The 11,906-nt window shown below is 42.1% G+C and overlaps 1 protein-coding gene across 1 annotated transcript in view; it reads right to left on the bottom strand.

Moving 5' to 3' along the window:
* Window positions 1-5,049: 5,049 nt before the first annotated feature.
* The window catches only part of POMT2 (protein O-mannosyltransferase 2), a 44,920-nt gene continuing 38,063 nt past the window's right edge, over window positions 5,050-11,906 (bottom strand). Inside the window, exons 20-21 of the mRNA XM_060262744.1 lie at window positions 10,872-10,977; window positions 5,050-9,186 (exon numbers count right to left, since the gene is read on the bottom strand). Of these exons, the coding sequence (XP_060118727.1) occupies window positions 9,081-9,186; window positions 10,872-10,977 (212 nt within the window). The 3' untranslated portion in view covers window positions 5,050-9,080. The remainder of the gene's footprint in view (window positions 9,187-10,871; window positions 10,978-11,906) is intronic.

The raw sequence follows: 11,906 nt of genomic DNA, 5'->3' as shown, positions 1-11,906 counted from the left end.
TGATATCACAGCTGACTTATGGTGACCCCATGGACTTTTCAAGGCAAGGATGTTCAGAAGTGGTTTGCCTTTGTCTGCCTCTGCGTCATGACCCTGGTATTCCATGGAGGTCTCCCATCCATTTACTAGCCAGAGCTGACTCTGTTTAGCTTCTGAGATCTAAGGAGATCAGGCTAGCCTGGGCCATTCAGGTCAGGGCTAAAGCACTTAATACATGTGTATTATTATTATTAAAGCCACTAAAAGGCTTGATTCCTTTCTGTGCTTTGCTTAAGTGACTAGGAGGTCCCACTGTTAGTTTCTAAGCCTCATCAGTTCTGAGCCTGAAGCTATAATCTACGAGTGTGTGCATTAGACATTAAACTCACCACATGATTAATATCTTTATATTTCTACTTTCCATTTCACCTTAGTTCCTACAAGGCAAGAAAACAAGAGAAAAAGCTTTCAGCGCTTTTCTTTAAATGCTGTTTTTGGGCAGCCTTATGGGAGCTGTTGAGCAAGCAGCTGATTGCTGCTGATTTCCAGTGCTATTCAGACAGTCTCATCCAGAGCCTAGGTGAGATTTAATTTGTTTCACACAAACTATTAAATGCTAAAAAGCCCTTCATCTTTAGAAGCTAGTTATTTATCCTGCTAGCCACTTAAGGTAAAAGCAGCACCATTTTCTGCACTGCTGGACAATCCCACTCTATAAATCAACACAGATTCAGAGAGTCTAAGCAAAGAATTTTTCCTGCTAGGTAATCTTGCCAGCAGCATTGCTATTAGCTAACTAAAATGGCAGATATGGGGAATGGGGGGAGAGAAAAGCTACTGCTAGGCAGTGTGGTGTTTTTTTTAATGATCTCATCAGTTTCCCTCTGGGTAGACTGCTAAAATCTGAAATAAAGCCCTCTCAATATAATTTCAATATTGCATAAGACTTCTGTAGTACTATCATATATGAAATATTCACCAACTATGGCAGACTTTTAACTTGGTCCCTCTGCTGGATATACACAATCGGATAATTTTATCAGCATTCTTCTGATGCTTTTACCATTCTATTATTAACAGTGATAATAAAATATTCATATCCTGCCTACTAACTGTGGAAGCTTCTGAGGCGGCTTACAGTTTTGAAATACCATAAATACAAGGTAATTAAAATTTAAAATAATATCCAAAAATAGCAGTTGTGACAGTAAAGTCAAACAGAAGACAGGAGACAAACATCTGATTGCTAGTGAAGTCTTGAACAAAGCATTTATTTATTTAGGATATTTGAATTCCACCTATCCAGAGACCTACTCAAGGCAGCTAACAATAAAAAAAAATTAAAAAGACAAAACCAGTAACTCTATATAGTATTTCAGTAAAAGTAGCCCGATCTTCAATAAAGCCATCTACAGTGGATAGCCAATAAAATCTACAGTGGATAGCCAATAAAACTGCTAAAAGCTCAACCACAGAAAATGGTATTTAAATGGGCATGTCAGTTATCAAGATGCGACAGACAGAATACAAGCCAAATTATACAGCTAATAATCAACTAACCGATGGGCTAAAACTTCAACTAAACACCTGGGTAAACAGAAATAATTTATCCTGGAACCAAAATGCTAACAGAACAGGCACCAGGTGGGCCTTAAAGGACAGGGAATTCCAGTGAACCGCAATCACTAGTTGTCTCACCTTCTTGGGACAGTAGTGGGGATCCTAACTAGCAAGCTGAACAGCAGGGGTGGAAGCAGTTGTTCAGGCATCCTGGTCCCAAGGTAAGCATCAATACTTCAAATTATGTCCAGAAACAAGCAGCAAGTCAATGCAAATCTTACAGTACTGGGGTGTTAGTATCTGTATATACAGGCTACCTGGCTCCCATCTTTTGAATAAGGCACCAAATGAATGGGTCCAGGATAAAGTTCCATAAGGAACAGAGCATGCTCATCTCTGGTAGCCACCACATCTGAAGATGGTGACATACATCTGAGGAAAGTCTTAATTGTTGGGCAAGTTGAAATAAGAGTAGGCAGTTCTTCAGATATCTCAATCCTGTCAGGATCCATATTCTGTCTCCTGTCATGTTTTGCTTTGTGTCATTATCTTGCTACGCTTACTGTTATGCCTGTGTGCTAGTCAGGTGAAGGTTATTAGGCCTCCCCCCTTCCAAGTTCACCTGTGGAGATGTTACTGCCTGGGAATTCTGGGCCCTTCTTTGTACCATCCGGCTGAGAATGACTTTTGACTCTAAGGCTGGGACCTCTGTGAGTCTGTGTTATAAATAGTTAGACCTTCAAAGGTCTGAGGGCCAAGGGGAAGCCTGCAGTTTTTGGAATAACTTAATGCTGTCCATGCTTAGTGCACTCATGTCAGGCAAAGCCTCCCAAGAGAGAAGTATGCACTCGTAACATATCAATAAATCTTTCCTATGTCTTCATATACAAAGTCTTCCCTTGCAGAACCCATACTTCCTTTTATCTGTTCTAACCTGACTGCTCAGCAATTTCATTGAATGCCCATGAGTTCTTGTATTGTGAGAAAGGGAGAAAAGTACTTCTTTCTCTACTTTCTCCATCCCATGCATAATCTTGTAAACCTCTATCATGTCACCCCGCAGTCGACATTTCTCCAAGCTAAAGAGCCCCAAGCATTTTAACCTTTCTTCATTGGGAAAGCGTTCCAAACCTTTAATCATTCTAGTTGCCCTTTTCTGCACTTTTTCCAATGCTATAATATCCTTTTTGAGGTTCGGTGATCAGAATTGTACACAGTATTCCAAATGAGAACACACCTTTGATTTATACAGGGGCACTATGATACTGGCTGATTTGTTTTCAATTCCCTTCCTAATAATTCCCAGCATGGCGTTGGCCTTTAGTGCAATCGCACACTGTCTTGACATTTTCAGTGAGTTATCTACGACGACCCCAAGATCTCTCTCTTGGTCAGTCTCTGCCAGTTCACACCCCATCAACTTGCATTTGTAGCTGGGATTTTTGGCCCCAATGTGCATTACTTTGCACTTGGCCACATTGAACCTCATCTGCCATGTTGACGCCCACTCACCCAGCTTCAACAGATCCCTTTGGAGTGCCTCACAATCCTCTCTGGTTCTCACCACCCTGAACAATTTAGTGTCATCTGCAAACTTAGACACTTCACTGCTTACTCTCAACTCCAAATCATTAACAAACAAGTTAAAGAGCATGGGGCTCAGTACTGAGCTCTGCAGCACCCCACTGCTTACCGTCTTCCACTGCGAAGATTGCCCATTTATACTCACTCTGTTTCCTATTACTCAGCCAGTTTTTGATCCACAAGAGGACCTGTCCTTTTACTCCATGACTCTCGAGCTTACTAAGGAGCCTTTGATGAGGAACTTTATCAAAAGCTTCCTGGAAATCAAGGTAAACAACAGCTACTGGGTCCCCTTTGTCCACATGTTTGATCATCCCCTCAAGGAAATGTAACAGGTGAGGAAAGATCTTCCCTTACAGAACCCATGCTGAGTCTTCCTCAATAACCCGTGTTCATCAATGTGCCTACTCATTCTGTCCTTGATAATGGTTTCTACCAACTTTCCCAGTATTGAAGTCAGACTGACTGGCCTGTGATTTCCCAGATCTCCTCTGGAACCCTTTTTAAAGATGGGGGTGACATTTGCTACCTTCCAGTCCTCAGGAACAAAGGCAGATTTCAATGAAAGATTACATATTTTTGTCAGGAGAACCACAAGTTCACCTTTGAGTTCTTTCAGAACTTTTGGATGCTTGCCATCCAGACCTGGTGACTTATTAATTTTTAATTCATCTATCAGTTGTAGGACCTCCTCTCTTGTCACCTCAATCTTTCTCAGGTCTTTCAATACCCCTTCCAAAATTAGTGGTTCTGGGGTAGGCAAACACTTCGCATCTTGCACAGTGAAGATGGAAGCAAAAAGTGCATTCAACTTCTCAGCTATTTCCCTATCCTCCTTCAGTAATCCTTTTACCCCTTGGTCACCCAAGGTCCCCACTTCCTCCCTGGCTGGTTTCCTGCTTCTAACATATTTGAAGAAATTTTTATTGTTGGTCTTTGTTTTTTGCAATATGCTTCTCATGGTCTCTTTTTGCCTCCCTGATCAGTCTTGCATTTGTTTTGCCACAGCCTGTTCCCTTTTATTCATCTCACTTGGACTAGCTTTCCACCGCTTAAAGGAATCCTTCTTACCTTTTACCGCTTCCATAACTTTGTTTGTTAACCATGCAGGCCTTTTCTTATACCTCTTTGTGCCTTTCCTAACTTGTGGTATATATTTTATCTTAGCTTCTACGATTGTAGTTTTAAATAGCCTCCAAGCTTCCCCAAGGGATTTGACTGCATTTACCTTTCCTTTCAGTTTCCTCTTCACATGCCTCATCTCAGAGAATTTACCCCTTTTAAAGTTAAAAGTGTTTGTGCTGGTCTTTTGGGGCAACTCCATATTTATACAAATGGTGAAATCAATAACGTTATGGTCACTGCTCCCAAGTGGTGCAATCACTTTTACATCTCTCACCAGGTCTTAGGCATTACTTAGGACCAAATCCAGGATCGCCCCACCCCTGGTAGGTTCTGTTACCATCTGCTCCATAGCACAGTCACTGAGAGCATCTAGAAACTCAATCTCTTTCTCTTGACCAGAACACATATTGACCCAATCAATCTGTGGGTAGTTAAAATCACCTATTATGATCCCAGTCTGACAGCTGATGCTAACATTCAGATCACGAGAAACTAAAACTTCCATGTCAAACACTGGCCAGGGAAGAAAAGTCTAATAGGATTGAAGATTCAAGAGTTCCCTCAAAACTTTGATATGCTATTTGTCAACTTATTTTCTCTCACATCCATTTCCTTCCTGTGCTCACACTTTCCCTTGAGCCACAGTAAATTTTTGCTGGTAGAATTCAAAATCATAGGTGGCCATAGTATATGGTCATCATGTAACTAGCAGTTCTGCAGAGGACAGGTACACCTTTATCTTCATGCTGATTCTATGGGCCCCCTGAGGGCCACCCCCCCCCCAAGAATCAGAAACAGACATTTGAAAGAAAGTCTATTTATTACAAAAGTAAAATGTAAATTCTATCCAGTTTTCAGTTAATTTCTTTACAAAAAGCACTGCCAGTTCTTTTTCAGTACTGGGTACATTGCTGAGCAATGAAATATGTTCAGTTAAAAATACAGACAGTGGTCATGTACAAAACACACATGCACACTCATATATACACACACACACACACTCCAGCATTAGCAGCATTAGTACAAAAAGTTGTCTAGGGTCACCAGATAGACAGTCATCACACCATCTACAGACATATTACAATGTCTAAGGCAGAACTCAAACCACTTCCTTAAAGCAATAAAATCAGAGATGAACAACAAATTTAGAAGTTACATGGTATAGCTCTCCCTTCAGAAGAGAAGCAAGGGATGGCATCAGCAAAATAATGCTTCTCCACTTCACAAACTCTTTTCCTGTGAAAAGCTACCATGTCAGGATTCTAGCTCACCTGCTTGATATGCTAATTTAGTGTGCGCAAGACCTCAGTCTGAACAGGTACAGTTGAGAAACACAATTCACCTCACTCTGGACATGAAGTACTTTACCTGAACACAGCTCTTTTAGGATACAGTATTAATTAGACTGGGACAGAGGGAAAGGGCACAGCTATGAGACATGCCAGTCTTTTATTGCTGATTTTTCCCTATCATCTCCTAGAAAGGAGAATTATTGTCAGTCCCACCCTCCCCAGGGGAAAAGACTGCATGATTCTTTAAGGTTCTCAAAAAAAAAAAGGCATTTTTTTAGGCTCCAACAGCTAGCGAATGTTCCATCATATAGAACCATGTCTGGGATCAGGGAAGAACATTGGCAGGGTGTGAAGGGTGTTAAATCTCCAGTGCTGACTGCAGGATCCACAGCCTAGACCACGCAGATGTAGCCATTAGCAGGGAGGTTCATGATTCTTTACACCAGGGGTGGCCAACAGTAGCTCTCCAGATGTTTTTTGCCTACAACTCCCATCAGCCCCAGGCAGCATGGCAGCTGGAGAGCTACCATTGGCCATCCCTGCTATACACAATTGTTTGAAGAGGCAAGAGGAGCAGCACGGAGTGGAACAAACCACTAATCGTCCTTTAAATCTAATCAGTGCCATCTGCAGAGCCACAGAGGCTGGTATCCTACACAGAGACAGCGCAGTGAAGAAAACTAACCATTTGATCTGTATCCTATTCTACTAATACAGAAACTAATTTTTACATTCTTTGTAATAAAGACACTTCCTTTCTCTCTCCACTAATCCACATTTTACTTGGGATCATACCATCAATGGATTCAATTAACAGAAAACTACTCAGAAAGGATACAAATACCCAGGGCTGTAGTCAGAGGAGGGCACTGTGGGAGGCACCCCTTATAGAACCTGCAGGACCCCCACCCCATCTTCTGGGAAGATGAGGCGGGGATGTTACAGATTCTATAGGAGGCACCATCTTCAGTGCCCCCTGCTGGCTGTGGCCCTGCAAATACCTTAAGAATGGTGAAACAACAAAAAAAAGGTTTTAGCATACAGATTGGTGATGTTAATTAGTTCTATGTGGTGCAATACAGGTGCAACGCTAAGTTAAGAGTTCTAAATTATGTAAACCAAGATCAGAGGCACAAAAAAGTAGTGTGCTATAGACCTCAAAATCCATTAAAATCCTTATGCCAGGGGAATGCCATTTATTTGCCCCCCAGCTAAAGCACAAGCACAATCTCTCTCCAGCAAAGACGTCAAATTACAAAAAGCGGACTACAGCAGTTTCAGTGAATCTAGTCATTTGCTGTGTTAATGGTTTTGGAAGAGTAAGGGCCCCTCCAGTGGTTTCTATTAGCAGCTGTTTAGATGGACAGAAAATCAAGCCTGGTCTTTGTAGTGGTCTAAAGTTCAGCAGAGGTCTATGGGTGACAGCAAACAGGAACAGCAGCTGTTAGGTTACTGGAGAATTCCTAGAAGAAACGTACAGAAATTCTGTACATGTTGAATTTAAAAGGAAAATACTGCCTTGGTTTCCCTTCCCTAAAAACAGCTCTAAAAGATGCACTGTGTGCATATGCTACAGAAAGGTAGTGAACAAAACAGGGCCTGGAAATTATGGTTTTGATTTAGGTTAGTGACTGCTTGCTGGGTCATTAGTCCAGGAAAATCTATTCAAGAGTAACACTTGACCCCTTAGTGGAGGAGTAAAATAACCAAACTCCCTTAGCACAACTTGCCAATCATACTGTCCCCTCTTATAAGCAACTATACTGCTACTGCTTATGCCATGCTGTGCTTGCAGTCTGCTGCCTCTCCCCACAGCAAAGATGCAGAGGAACAGAACGCTTCACTTCCTTATTTTGTTTGTGTGATCTCTGAAGTTCTAGGTCTGCTAGAGCAGAGGTTTTTTGCCACAGAAAACTGTAAGAACATTGAAGCCATCAGTGCAACAATTCTCATCCATCAGGGAATAATGGTCAAAGGCTGAGACCCTTGAATAGTTGCACTATTCAGAGGATGAATATCTAAGCCCACTGCTGCTATCTAAAAAGGTGGATGTGACACTCATACACTAGTTGAACAAGCCAGCTACCTCTTGCATTTATCATCTTAATGTATCTGGCAGCCTGAGCCACAGACAGTCAAGATACAGCCATCCAAGCCTTTCTTGGGGACACTGACAGTCTCCATGCCAACAGTGATAGCCCTTTTCTTGGTGTGGGGGAGGGGGGGGATAGAAAGCAGCAAGCTTCAACTTGATGCTGAAATGAAATTCCTGGAAATGATGGCCTCAGATATATAAAGCTGTTGCTGGAGTAGAAACTAAATTTGCTTTGGAGAACTGTGATGTCGAGGAAGTGGCAGTGAACATTCTGCAAGAGGAAACAGTGACCCCCCCAACCCTATTTTCCCTCAGGGCTTCTATTGCACTTGCTCTTGGTGGCAGACTTTACATGAACTAGTTCAAGATCTTTTGTTCAGTCGTCCAGCTACAAACCCTTTTGCTGGACAACTTATCATAGCAAAGAAAGTAGTTTTCTTCTCAGAAGTAAATATACATCTAAAGAAACAATGCACCAATACATCAGCATTAACAGCATGTTCTGCATATTCTGAATTCTTTACAGTGATATCCACAGGCAGGAGAATTAGTGAGCAGTGAGAATGGTTGGATGAATGGCAGCTCTCTGCATCAGCTGTAGCCTATTATATATTCACATCTGCCTCTCCCAGAAGGTGCCACTTTTCTCCATCAAAGAAATTTAGGGCAAGAAACATACAACAGAAATTAAACAGCTTTCTCTACTTGGATGGTTCTCAAACAAAAGGGCAATGTGATGACAGTCTCATTCCTTTATGAGATCTTGTAGGTAGCCACAACATTATTTTAAGTGGTTATTTGTGCTCAGAGCAAAGGCGTTAGGCAAAGATATAAAGAAGTCTGAGGGCCACGCAAGGCACAGAATCTTGGAAGGTTTCAAGCTACTGTAATGTTTCCAAGTTCCTGAAGATCAAAGCAAAAACAATGCTCTCTCAGAAACATATGTGTGCACACAGGTATGCAAGTGTATATAATACACACACATCCCTTAAAAAGATCACCATGGCAGTTACTGGGTATGAACTGCATCCCAGTCTCAGAAGATCATTTCCCTTCCACATCCACATGATCGTTCCTGTGCTCATCTAAATGACACATGAACAGAGACAGGCAAGACACAAGATATATGCTTGCAAAAATGCATGCATCCTCTAACTTGCAAACAAATGACACTGCTATGAAGGTCACAGCTGTTTGATTAAGTGTATTGCTTGGATGGTTCAGACTTTTAAGCAGCAGCTGGTCCAAGGAAATGGATCCCAGGCGCCATGATGGCAGAGGTTATAGGCAGAGATTCCTCCTCATGGCTGCCTCCTTCTTTTCAGAACTGAAGAAGAACAGTGCATTATCTCAGCACAGAAATGCAGTTGGAAAACAGATTATTCACAGTTTTCATCAAGTGGTTTTTCAGCACCCTTCTGTTATTCTTTTGTTTCAGGCTGGATCTAAAACTCCCATGTTTCCAGCCACCTAAGTCCTGCCATTGGGCTGTTGGGATCAGAAGCCAGAGGTCCTATCATCCCATAAGAGAGAGGATGGAAGAGGTAGAAGCTGTGGACAAGAGCCAAACACAAAACAGATTTCAGCTAGCCTAATTCTCACAATAGCAGGACACAATGCAATTTCAGAACGCCTGAATCATCTGAGGGCAAGACTAAGGCATCTTTAAAAAAAATGCATTACGGCCAGTATGACAGAACTTTGCGAGGTAATTCAGAATCCATTCATTCATTCTAAGCCAAAAGTAGTGTATTATATGTCTGCTGCAGTTAGAGGGAATCCGTAATTGCAAAATAATAAAAATTTATTGCACCGTGGCAGAGGATAATAAGTGAGATATCCCTGAACTATTACAGCCATGCCAAGCACCTCAGGAGAAGCAGCTTCTGAAGCAGGAGAAGAATGAAAGTACTATATTAATATCAAATACATTAATTAGGTTTTTAGAAAGGGCCAGCACACAGGGCAAGGTGGCTTTTCCTCCACAGTGACTGAGATGGTCTTGTGAACACCCTCCCTCCCCCCCCCCCGGCTCCTGTCAAATGGGCCCTTCCAAAATGCCATTTTTTCAATGCTATTGAGACGGCCATAACACACTCTACATGAGACTGCTTTTGAACTACTGGTAGGGACAAGCTGCTGGGTGCATGCGATTCCTGCTTTGTTTCATCTATATTGGCTGCTAGTTACTCCCAGGCCTAACTCAAAGAGTGTTGATAGCGCTCTTAAAGCCCTATATCAAGGACTGCCTATTCCCACACAGTCCTGACCAAATGTAAGAACAGTCCTGCTGGATCAGACCAGTAGTCCACCTAGTCCTACAGGATGCTCTCCATAGAAGCAGAAATATACCCTTAGAAGAAACACGGAAACCAAGGCCTTTCCCTGCTGCTGCCTGCACCAGCACTAGCTTTATGTGATCCAATGGTAAGTATCCAAGCATTGACTGACTTGGCAAAGTGGGACTTTACGGCTTCTACCCAATGCAGAATTTGGTTCTGGGGTCAGCAGACCCACAACATAAGGGAAAGGTGGGGTTTTAGAGTAGGAGGGGGATCAACTGAAATAGCCACCCCTCTTTTGCAAATGGAAATGCCATTGTGTTGGAGGAACCGCATGGCTGGATACAGGCCGGTGTTCCAGGATCCAGAGGTCCCATTCATCCACCATTAAAAAGGTAAATGTGCAAACACCATTAAAGCCACCTAGATTAGGAGCCATCACGGCATCTGACAGGAACAAATTCTCCAAATTAACTATGCATTTCATGAAGAAGTACTGAGGTGAAATTCTGAAACCCTGTTCCATGTGCCCCTACCACCTGACATATGCTGGGTAGCTATAAGAAAGCTATGAATAATTCTGGAAGAAACTCCAAAGGGAAGTCACACTGGCCCCATCCTTATTTGGTCTTTTGCTCTGCATTTTTCTGGCATGAGTGATATTTTTAACTGGAATTTCTAGCTTTAAAAAAATCCTTTTAACTGGTTGCAATTTGTTTAAATATATTGATATGGGGTTGGGTGGCTGTATTGCATTTTGGGTATTTTATAATGATTCCATATTTATATCATTTTCAGTCTACTGTGACCATTACTGGGACTCAAAATTAGGATGGAAGGGCAAAATAGTGGGGTTTTTAATTAAATTAATAAGGAATCATGGTGGTTCTTCCACCTCAAAAATAGCTCTCAGACATGTGTTAGCAGCTTCACCGCTCAAGAGCCAACTCTCACCTGTACACAGCGAGAAGAATCAACAGCGCTATCCCACAGTTATAAACCTGGATGTTGGCTGACAGTGCCCCAGCGCAGAATTTCAGGAATACATCCCATGTAATCCCTGAAAAGACAAGAAAAAGACACATACATCTGAATATGGAAAGATTTGTGCAAACAAGTAATATCCAGGAGGAAAGACAAGACTTATTCTATTTTGCATTCTGAAGGAGCTTTCAATAGAGGGTTCTACAGCAAGCTTCCCCATGCCAGAAAGCCAGTACTTCTTACTTGACCAAACAACTAGGACATTCACATAATCCTTAGCACAAAACAGCATCAGGGGTTGTTTGCTTGTTCTTAAAATCACATTTCCAGAATTTCTCATTTCCATATAGCTACTACTGTCTTCTCATTTTCTATCCTTGAAGTCAATTTGAAGATTCCTTTTGAAGAGAAACACAAGATCAGAGGCATGCTTCACTAGTATTTTATTCCTGTTTCTCAAAGCAGTGGCAAGACACTGCACAAAGGCACTGTGATTTCTACAGATATGAAGGAAGGTGTTGGAGATCACACCAGGGCTTATCTCAGACTTCCTTTTCGCACCAATCATGGAGTTCAAAGCCCTCACTCCCTGAAAAGCTGGGAGGATAGAAGTACTCTTCCTCCTTCAAAAGGTCATAAGCAGCTCAGGTTCATAGAGGAAGGCTTTGGAGATTGTGGCAATGGCTTCTGACCTCTCACCAAACCATGTTTCTCCACAGACCAAGAGGCTTGAAGCCATCATGCTCAGAGAAAGAGTAGGTAGTGCTGGTTTGTCTGTCCCTCAAAGGTCAGCAGCAGCCAAGGACATGCCTCAGCAAGTGCATTTCTAAATCCACACCTGGCAATGCTCTTGGGAAGCTGGTGGAGGGGGGTAATCACACCTTACTTATATTTTCAGTCCTCTTAATGAGAGATCATGGCAAACTCTGCAAGATGACATAAGCTTCCTATGAGCTTGCAGTATGTTATTTCGCAATGATGTATTTAATACATTTTAACCCTGCC

The sequence above is a fragment of the Heteronotia binoei genome, chromosome 21 (genome assembly GCF_032191835.1).
Source record: "Heteronotia binoei isolate CCM8104 ecotype False Entrance Well chromosome 21, APGP_CSIRO_Hbin_v1, whole genome shotgun sequence".
In the NCBI taxonomy this organism is placed as follows: Eukaryota; Metazoa; Chordata; class Lepidosauria; order Squamata; family Gekkonidae; genus Heteronotia; species Heteronotia binoei.
The sequence above is the reverse complement of the archived record's forward strand: the minus strand, read 5'-3'. Positions and strand labels throughout refer to the sequence as shown.